Here is an 11193-nt window from a genome sequence, read left to right on the forward strand (position 1 = left end):
ACATGTTTTCTTAACACTTACACACACACATGCACTCTGCTTCATTTATTTCAACCTGTCCAATATTTCATTTCTTATGCAAGTGAATAGGCACAAAACAAAACACCACACACCCACACCCCCTCTCTAACACACACACATACACACACATGAATGTACAATTCCCTGTTTATTTTTTCCCCCTGTTTTTATTTTGGTTTCTTCGTGCTTTGCCAGGTCTGTTGGGTTTGTGCTTGCTCTTTCCCTGAAAAAAAAAAGATGCAAAACCAAATTCACATCTTCAAGTGGAATGAAGTAAACATATATACAGTGTCAGGAATATTTCATCAGAAGAACAAACACTTATAATAATTATTCCTTTTTTTTTTTTTAACAAGTCCGTTACCTTAAGAAACTGACACTAACATTTTCTGACCAGGCAGACTGAAATAAACACCAGAATAGTCAAAGCAAAAACATTTATGAAAGTTAAATAAGACATGATGCTGGTTTCAGCAAAAAAAAGTGATCTTTGACTCTTGAAGTTTGTAATTAATCAATAAATTTTGTTTAACAAACACTAGTTTGTAAACAGTTATGATTCATAAAGAAAACAAAACACACAAACACACACATTAAAGCACATACTCTAACTCACTCTCTCTTTTGTCAACCCACTAACATCCACGACAATATTAAACGTGCAAGACCTGCTAAGCTGTCTCACCAATAATACTTTGTTGAACAGGTACTCACCTGACCAGGTTTTGAAGAACCGGGTTTTGCTGACATTTTCCATGGATTATCCAGGGACTGCTTCGTGTTCCTTTTACTCCTCTTTTTCTGTCCCCCAAACCCAAATTTGCGGTTCTTTTGCTGTCTTTTCTTGTTTGGTTGCCTGTTACGCAAACACACGCATGTTCATTTAACATATATTCATGTAACACTAGCTTCTGGGAATTTAAGTCTTAGGTATATGAACAGACGCAGACAGACAGAAAGAAATATATATCATAGTTTTATGACTTGTCAGATTGATCAAAGTTTTTCTTCAAAGTGCTTAAAAGTTAAATATCTGGAGGAAAATCAAATCATGCTTTTAAAATGACCCGTTTCTCATAGTTCATGAATGATTACAGGAGTTGTAGTGGTGGTACTGATAGTGATGCATGTAAGACTTGCAGTTTAGCTAAGACCTCAAAATGTGAAGTCCCAAATAAAATGACCGGGTCAATCTGTGTGAACAGAAGCAGTTATGGCGGGGGTTTGTCACTGTGTGCATGTGTGTATGCACTGCCACAAAAACCCTGATTTAACAGGGGTAGGAGTATACACAACACTTCTTCATTCATATATACAGGTTCTCCATTATACATGACTTTGTGCCCACCAATTATTAAACACAACAGTTCATCATTCATACACGCAGGTTCTCCATTATGTCTGACTTTGTCCCCGCCAATTATTCAGAATAGGTACACTTTTGTACTGAAGTGTATTGGGATAAAGTGAAACGCATGCACATTGCTTCCTTTTGTCAAGCATGTAATCCTTGCAGATGCTGCAGTTGGGGAAATCAGAATCCAACAAAAAAAAAATTGAATGACCTACGTCCTGTGATTGGATGATCTATCTAACACATTGGTTCTCACAGCACACATATTCCAGTTTTATATGTGTAACATTCTGATTTGAACCCATGATTGACTCACGATGATCATCCTGCATTTTATACACATAAATGGGAACAACTTGACCACTCACGTTTTCTTGTTGGTGCCCTCCAAAATGTCATCCAGATTGTTTGCTTTTCCTGAAACAATTCAGGAATAGATTCAGGTCACTATCTGCACAACACTAAAAACCAATGATTTATATACATAGTCTTTTTTGTCTTTTTTTTTCTTCTTCATTAATACTTTTTATGACAAAATTTCTACATAATACTGATAAAAAATAAGGAATAGCCAAACTGAAATTCAAACAAAACAATAAATAATAAGACGTGCAAAAATGGGATATACAATCAGTCCATAGTGATTTTATATTTAATGCCAAGACTTGTAAAATACATTCTTCTTCAAGCTTTCCAAAATGTCTGAAAACGCATGTTCATGTACATGTAATATAAAAGTAAAATTTCCAGATGCTCTGGCATAACCTCACTGAGTAGACAAGCCTGAATGGTGCCTTGTAGACAACTACAGTATAAAATGTCTAGGGAAGCATGTGGCCGTTGCATACATTTTATTTTGAAGAACCCATATACCGTAAAGTTCGGTCTATAAGCTGCGACCTTTTACTCCAGCTTCAACCTCTGCGGTTTATACAATGATGCGGCTTATTTGAGGATTTTAATGATCCCGGGAGTGTCACATTCTCGTCTATTCTTAGCTGCCCTTCAACTCACCAAAATTATGATTTCTGTCCATGAATTTTTGGATGAGCTTCAGGATAGTGTGCTAACTGTTCAGCCTTCAGATCAGCATTCAGTTCCACTCTGCCCAAGCATACACCCTCATCATGCCGAAAACGTGATGTTATGCCTATGATGCAGCCTTCAAATTGAAGGCGATCGACCTAGCAGACGACAGTGCAAGCAACGAACCAGCAGCGACCTCCACCTTCATGTTCATGAAGTGAAAGCGAGGCTGAAGTCAGTGACAAGATGGCGGAGGAAGCTGTGCTGGTTCTCTTCAACTCAGACACTGACGACGAAGATTTCAGTGAGCAGGATGACGTTGAATAAATGTGACAATCCCTAAATTATGGATCTTATTTTCGTTGTGTTTATTATTTTTTTGTGGCACTAGCAGTATTTTTGCTTGCTTTTCTTTGTGTTGTTCCCGCTTGTGTTTACTTCATAACCTACAGTATTGACAGCTTTTCTGTAGTATCAGTATGTGTTCCGGTACCGGAAATAAGTGCAGCTTATAAGCCAGTGCAGCTTATGTATGCATAAAGTTCAATTTTTTCCAAAATTTAGTTGGTGCGGCTTGTATACCAGTGTGCTCAATAGAGTGAACTTTATGGTACTAACATTTTTAAATGGGAAAAAATTAACAACAAAATCAAAACAAATGCACACACACGCGCGCACACACGCTCACAGGTAATAACTAATATGTCTGGCACACTTCAAATCATGATGCCAAAAAGTCTGAACTTTCTGCAGGGCCTACCTTTGCGGAACTTCTTCACTGCTTCTCCCAGTTCTTTCTTCTCCTGTTGCCTCTTCAAAGCAACTTCTTGCTGCACCTGTGTTCAATTATATAGATGTATGATTTATATTCATGTATAATTTATACATGATATTGGCAATCATCTATGAGCAGGCTTTTACATGCACAAAAGGTTTTTCCCTGCCATATATGTAGCAAATCAAGGGCATGCATGCTGGGTATGTTTCTGTTACCATAACGAACCGAACACTAAAATGGATCACAGGATTTCTGATATGCATATTAATTGATCTTTTGCACATGCTAATGAGCATGTTAACATGAAGGAGATTTTAAGGTACAAGCAGGTCTGCACATACAATAACCTGGAAGACAGGAAAAAAAAAAAGAAAAAGAAATCGCTACCCTTAGTCCACCAGGCTCCAATAAAAGATTGAACCCAGGTCCCTCCAAGTCCAAAGCTTTAACTCTCTCCATACAAACAGCGAAAGAGATGACGTTAACAGCGTTTCACCCCAATTACCATCATCAAAATATTGCAAGCAGAAGGCTCTTATACTGAAGAGGTGAATGTTGAAAAAGAATACCACAATTCTGACAACGGAAGCTAAAGGTTCCGTCATTCAGACACCCACTGGACATCCGATGGGTCTGAGTAGAGGAGAAGAGAGGACTGGCTGTACTGAGTGAGTTAACAATGTGGCGATTGTGCCAGCCCGAATGAATATAAAAAAAGATGATGAATGAAAGATTATTGATGAAATTGATAAAAAATAATTTTTTTAAAAAGAAAAAAAAAGAGCAAGTGAAACACATGCACATCCATCTATTGAACAAATTGTCAAACGCATTTTACACAAACCAGTTACCTTTACAACATGAGTGAAAGCCACACGAACGACGGGCGCAATAGCCGAGTGGTTAAAGCGTTGGACTGTCAATCTGAGGGTCCCGGGTTTGAATCACGGTGACGGCGCCTGGTGGGTAAAGGGTGGAGATTTTTACGATCTCCCAGGTCAACATATGTGCAGACCTGCTAGTGCCTGAACCCCTTCGTATGTATATGCAAGCAGGAGATCAAATACGCACATTAAAGATCCTGTAATCCATGTCAGCGTTCAGTGGGTTATGGAAACAAGAACATACCCAGCATGCACACCCCTGAAAACGGAGTATGGCTGCCTACATGGCGGGGTAAAAACGGTTATACATGTAAAAGCCCACTCGTGTGCATACGAGTGAACGCAGAAGAAGAGAGAAAGCCACACGAACAGAACAAAATCAAGCACAACTTCTTCATTGCCCTCTTACCTTTTTGCCATACTTTTTGGCCTCACGTAACTTTTTAGCTTGTTCAGATCTTTCCATGCCTACTTTCTTTTCCATTAGTTTCTCTCGAATCTGCAAAAAAACACAGTAAACACAAAACTTAGTATAACTTAAAGGAAAAACAAATATCATATTTTCCAGCCTTATTCCTAATGAGGAAGCAACCAAGAAATATGACATTTCCTGTCCAAGTGATAAAAGACAGTGGCATAAATCATAAAATCATCTGACTCTTCTGATGATAAAATGTTACTGTAAGTGTAAAACTGTTGCTTCATTTATAAGATCATTAATGGTATTCTAAATTCCAATAATACTTTACAAAATAAATTCTAAAAAAAACACTGATTATCTCAACAGAAGTTCATGCAAACAAATCTGCCCTTAAAACATAACAAAACATTGGATAAAGATAGCATTTTAAAAATCTTTTGTATGAAGAAAAAGGGGATGACTGATAATCATGGAGAAAACAGTGTGTATACCACGCCAAATATGACTGAATCATACAGCTTAACCTTCATGACATAAGGCAAAGGCTAATCTTTAACCCACTACCAAGAACCATATGTAGTACGCCAAACAGCATTAACAGAAAGTCACAATCCCACAACCATAAGGGGTCGAAGGAAACACAAACAGGCATCCCAAATATGCTCTAGGCATCAGAGAAAGACAATTCAGTAACATGTACCATAAAATATGAACCTACGTTATATGACTTCTACTATCTGGGCAGAAAAAGAACAAGCATGAAAATTAAAAAAAGGGACTATGTAAAATCTAGATTTTATGCACATCACAATTTTATACAGTCAATAAAGCAGAAGGGACAAAGTTCACAAACCTTTTTCATGTGATGATCTGGCTTGGCCATCTCAGCAAAAAAATCTGGCGGTCTTTTGGTCTGAATGCCAAGTTCCTTCAGTTTGGGAATGGCACAGAGAACTGCAGCTTGGGCTTGGTGATAGCTGTCATAAACCATCACAACTGCTGTTATTTTTTTTATATATTTTTTAATCTAATCAAATAAAATCAACTATAAATAAAATAATTCAATGAAAAGTCGTCTATCCAGTTTCCAAAAGGCTTCCATATCTATCTATCTGTCCCGTTTCACTGTAAAATCCACAAGTACTAATACAGGTTCATCAAAGTTAGATTAACTCACTCAGTACGGCCAGTCCTCTCTTTTCCTCTACACAGACCCCTCGGATGTCCAGTGGGTGCCTGAATGACCCAACCCTTAGCTTCCGTCGTCAGAATTGTGGTATTCTTTGTCAACATTCACCTCTTCAGTGTAAGAGCCTTCCGCTTGCAATATTTTGATGATGGTAATTGGGGTGAAACGCTGTTAACGTCCTCTCTTTCGCCGTTCGTACGGAGAGAGTTAAGAATGTACGTTACTACTATGATCAGTCAGTCAATTACCTAATCATAAAAATAATGAGCAAACCAGACAATGTGCAGATCCACTTCAGTGACATAGTTTTCATTGCAGTGGTTGCTGTTCTGCATCTAGGAAAATAAAATTAACCTCTGCTTAAACTTGTTAAAGCCAAAAAAACAAACAAACCGTAACTGATGTGAAACCAGATACTGGATAAAAAGTATCAGTCTTTCACGCCTAACACATACAGAAATACATATGCACACACACAGTGACACAGTATTGCTGAAACTCACATGTGCACACAGACACGGACACACACACACACACACTCTCATCTTTCTCACAATTTCATCTCAAGTTTGAAGTCATCATCCACTTCATCCTCATGAATTCTGTCCGCTCCATCCAAGGTGACATCCAGCCTCTCCTCCCAGTCCAGATCCTGCTGAATGTCCTTCAGCTTCTGTTGGAGACCAGCCTGAAAATGACAGACACAAGTGCAGTGTACAAACAGTACAACCCAGCACACACATAATGTGTGCACATATATGATAGTGTCATATAGGGTAGGTAGGCTTCACTGCAAATGATCCTGTCAAAGTGAATAGTTCAACGTGTGTATTGTACAGATAACAGGTCGTACGATTGTCAAATGTAGCTCTTCTGTTTTTGAAAGGCTTTCTCTGATTGGTTGCACCAGGAAAAGTTCGTCTGCTCATTTTTTTCAACATTTTGTTGACAGTTGAAATAGCAGGGGTGCCTGAGGGTAAACGCAAATAGGCAAGCTAAATTGCGAACGATGGGTTGGGTACATGTCGACACCCTTTTGAGAAGTACTCAGTAACTGTGCAGCATCAATCGCAAATAGACACGTCAAAATATCATGTGGTCGAATTGCAAATGACACTACTTTGCAGCTTCCTGTCAAAACTGACATTCTGTTACCAAGATGCTTTCTTAAATTCTCCCGGCACTGGTAACGGGCATTCAACATACCCAATCAAATCAACTTTTCTAAATTGTGTCAAAGATAAAGTCCTGCTACTCGCTTCCTTTGATTTCAGGATTTTGAGAGCATGTTTGTGAACTTGGTCAGCAGTGGTGCGCAAAGAAAAAAGAGCAAAAAAATAACCAGAAATATCTGACGTTTGACTGGTTTTTGGAAATGGATATTCGCTAAAGTATCAGAAAGAGGTCGAAGTAGATGTTAAACTGTGAAATATGTGGTGAGAACACTTCGAAGTGAGGCGGTACACAAACCGTTCACACAGTATGTGTGTGTCAGTGTGTTTGCATGTGTACATTTGTGTGTGTCTGTGTGTGCTGTTGATTTCTATTTGTGGAAACACAAACTGTCCTGAAGCAAGGGAATAAAAAACCACTGAAAATAAAGTACAATTTACTCAAATGGATTCAAATATTCTGGCAGCAGTTAAACAGTTTGATTACTCAAGACCTCGCTATAATTCATAATACAGGTGAAATAATATTTTAGCTATCTATTCAGATCACAGATGGGGTTGAACATTATATTTCATTAAGTTTTATTAATAGCTAATATAAAAACTATAATTTTGAAAAGGAGAAAACAAAAAGAAAATGTAAGACTGCATATTACTTTAGCTGTAAGCAACTTTTCTTTGTAAAAAATTAATTATTCTTGCATTAAGAAAACCAACTTTACATGCCATACACTCACACTGGTTAATAAGTAAAATGTTTTTTTTAATACATATATATACTGATAGTGATATAGCTGCAGTCATTGCAGTAATCATACTTTTTTTTTCCTTTACTGTATCTAGATTCAGTCATTCTCATATGTCATCCACATCCACTGAGAAAATGAAAACAAAACTAAGGAAAATCTTTTTAAAACTATAATGTTCATGTTACAACCGTCTACAAACATTAAATTTTAACTAACAGGCTGACATTTTGCTAAACACTACTCAAGTGGTCTTATTTTGCATTGGTGATGGTGTTCAGGGGGAAGTAGAGGAAGGTTAAAAGGTCCCATACCCAGGACAGTTAATTCATCTATATGTACTGTGTCTTGGGCTTGCGCAAAGATAGGGCCTAATCTTCTCTATTATTTTAACCTTCCCAAACTGGTCAGGCACCCATCCACATGTGGGTCGAGTGTGGAAAATCATAGTAAAGTGCCTTTCCCAAGCTGATGTGGAGGAGTTGTGTATTTCTTCTTTGCTTTCTATTTTTGGGGTAAAAGCATACTACTTTACTACTTACCACATTATTTATATTTTTTCTTGCAGGTGCCTCTGGCTTCAGTTTATGGAGGCCAGGCTTCAGTCTCCCTTCTGCAAAGGCACGTTGCAACTGGGAACAAACCAAACAAATAACAATCAACAAAAGTAGCCATGTTGTAACATTCTATACAATAAATAATACATTGTGTTTGTGTCACTCACAGAGTAACTTCATTCTGAAATAGTAAAAGACTCAAGTGCACACTGACATGTCGACACAAAATACACACACTCACAAAGAGACACATACAAACACAAACACATCCACACTCGTCACAGTGACACTCAGACATATACACGCACACATACACACTATCATCATTATGCATAAAATTATATGCAGACCAGAGTCTTAAAAAAAAGGCTTTAACTTGTTCAAGAGAGACTTGCCCCAGAGTGAACTTTCAATGGCACATTTGAAAACTGAAGACCTGGAAGAAGTGACTACAGGAGCACAAGGTGCTATTATGAGTGACTGGTAAGCGACGGAGATCCAGAGGAAGACTGAAGCTATTGCAGCATTGCTCAACATCATCAAAAGGACTAACATCAAATCAGAAGGCAAACCAGCAAATAGTGAATTGCAGCAGTCAATGCAACCAAGGATCAACTCAAGGAACACACAAACTGAGTGGCTGCTTCAACAGTCAGATATATGATCAAATGGTACTGATTTCTTTATGCAGAAGTTCGCAATTTTACTTAAATTATTGACATGGTCATGGTTAGAGCTGTATCAAAATACTAAATAGGCATCAAGGTTTCTTACAGAAATTTGAAAAATTTCATCAGCAATTGAGACAGCCAACTTGAGCCAAGGTATATATTTCAGCACAGAGAGCCCATGAAAATTACTTAAAATGTGGTTTTATCTTGACTTAGTCTAAACTTGTTAGCATCCACTACTTCACTACAACAATGCACAACTCTATGTTTTTGCGGAGGGCAACAAGAGAACTTTGGGAAGCAGCTTTTGTGAGCTGGGTATTAGTCTGTTAGTGTTACTATTATGTGATCGATATAGGCTCATGATGCTGGACAGTGGCTGTGTACAGACTAAATAATACTGAATCAAACAAGAACTGAACCTTGGGGTACACCATAAGTCGCTAGTCGTAATAACTTAAAATACGAAAGAACAAGATCATCATTCTCAATCCAGAGCTCTCAACATCAAGTCATCATCATGAACACAACTTGTTGACAGTTTCTCACTCTGTCCGCGTCAGGACTGTTACTAAACAACCCGACTGCTCTACATTAATACAAAGAAGGCATTAGATTTGTTATATCTGAATAACACAAACCTCGGTATCCGAGTCAACATCAGAATCCCATTCTGAACTGCTCATGTTTCCACACTTGTCCCACTACACAACACGTGCAAAGAGTGCCGAGATAAACCGGAAATGATATCGTGTATTTTTGGAAAGATCTTTTTAACGAAATAGATACAATTAATTCATTAATGCAAAAAATAATAATAGTAAATAAATAAATAATAATAAATTGATTAAAAATCAACATTTTGATTCCCTCTTGATGTTTCAACTTATTCATTTTGTAGTCTATTCTTTAGTTAGTTTACCTACTTTTCAAGTTCATTATGTATAATTGTAGGCTCTCAAGGTCTGACAAGTGGCGGTGTGTGTGTGTGTGTGTGTGTGTGTGTGTGTGTGTGTGTGTGTGTGTGTGTGTGTGTGTGTGTGTGACGGTGTGTGTGTGTGTGTGTGTGTGACGGTGTGTGTGTGTGTGTGTGTGTGTGTGTGTGTGTGTGTGTGACGGTGTGTGTGTGTGTGTGACGGTGTGTGTGTGTGTGTGTGTGTGTGACGGTGTGTGTGTGTGTGTGTGTGTGTGTGTGTGTGTGTGTGTGTGTGACGGTGTGTGTGTGTGTGTGTGTGTGTGTGTGTGACGGTGTGTGTGTGTGTGACGGTGTGTGTGTGTGTGTGTGTGTGTGTGTGTGTGTGTGTGTGTGTGTGTGTGACGGTGTGTGTGTGTGTGTGTGTGTGTGTGTGTGTGTGTGTGTGTGACGGTGTGTGTGTGTGTGTGTGTGTGTGTGTGTGTGTGTGTGTGTGTGTGTGTGACGGTGTGTGTGTGTGTGTGTGTGTGTGTGTGTGTGTGTGTGTGTGTGTGACGGTGTGTGTGTGTGTGTGTGTGTGTGTGTGTGTGTGACGGTGTGTGTGTGTGTGACGGTGTGTGTGTGTGTGTGTGTGTGTGTGTGTGTGTGTGTGTGTGTGTGTGTGTGTGTGTGTGACGGTGTGTGTGTGTGTGTGTGTGTGTGTGTGTGTGTGTGTGTGTGTGTGTGTGTGTGTGTGTGTGACGGTGTGTGTGTGTGTGTGTGTGTGACGGTGTGTGTGTGTGTGTGTGTGTGTGTGTGTGTGTGACGGTGTGTGTGTGTGTGTGTGTGTGTGTGTGTGTGTGTGTGTGTGTGTGTGTGTGTGTGACGGTGTGTGTGTGTGTGTGTGTGTGTGTGTGTGACGGTGTGTGTGTGTGTGTGTGTGTGTGTGTGTGTGTGTGTGTGTGTGACGGTGTGTGTGTGTGTGTGTGTGTGTGTGTGTGTGTGACGGTGTGTGTGTGTGTGTGTGTGTGTGTGTGTGTGTGTGTGTGTGTGTGTGTGTGTGTGTGTGTGACGGTGTGTGTGTGTGTGTGTGTGTGTGTGTGTGTGTGTGTTCAATTTCAATTAATGTCTGTCCATATTAAGTGATAATAGACATGAAAAAGTGGGGTGGAAAGGGAGGAGGGATAGGGAAACAAATAAACAATAATGATATATTAGAATGAAAAGCACCATTTACAATACTAGTCAACAACAATCTGGCTTTAAAAAATGTGCGTACTGTATGTGTGTGTGTGTGCGTGTGTGTGTGTGTGTGTTCAGTTCAGATATATTTGGTACGTTAAATAGTTTCTTCGGGTTTCTTTTTTTCTTTTTCTTTTTTTTTTTTTTTTTCTTTTTTACGTCATGTTGGTTTAGCGAGTTAACACTCGCACGAACTGTATGTATTTAAATGTCTAAATATTACTATTTAATGTCATCATT

The 11193-nt window shown here is 38.8% G+C and overlaps 1 protein-coding gene across 1 annotated transcript; it reads right to left on the reverse strand.

The window, feature by feature from the left end:
- Window positions 1-16: 16 nt before the first annotated feature.
- On the reverse strand, window positions 17-9569 carry LOC143276988 (putative rRNA-processing protein EBP2). The gene is made up of 9 exons (XM_076581733.1): window positions 9461-9569; window positions 8134-8223; window positions 6228-6361; window positions 5338-5461; window positions 4473-4562; window positions 3162-3237; window positions 1744-1792; window positions 736-877; window positions 17-244 (listed from the first exon to the last, which is right to left on the reverse strand). Exons 1-9 carry the CDS (start codon window positions 9503-9505, stop codon window positions 170-172), a joined length of 825 nt encoding a protein of 274 aa, XP_076437848.1. The 5' UTR covers window positions 9506-9569; the 3' UTR covers window positions 17-169.
- Window positions 9570-11193: the final 1624 nt, after the last annotated feature.

Source organism: Babylonia areolata, chromosome 1 (genome assembly GCF_041734735.1).
Source record: "Babylonia areolata isolate BAREFJ2019XMU chromosome 1, ASM4173473v1, whole genome shotgun sequence".
In the NCBI taxonomy this organism is placed as follows: Eukaryota; Metazoa; Mollusca; class Gastropoda; order Neogastropoda; family Buccinidae; genus Babylonia; species Babylonia areolata.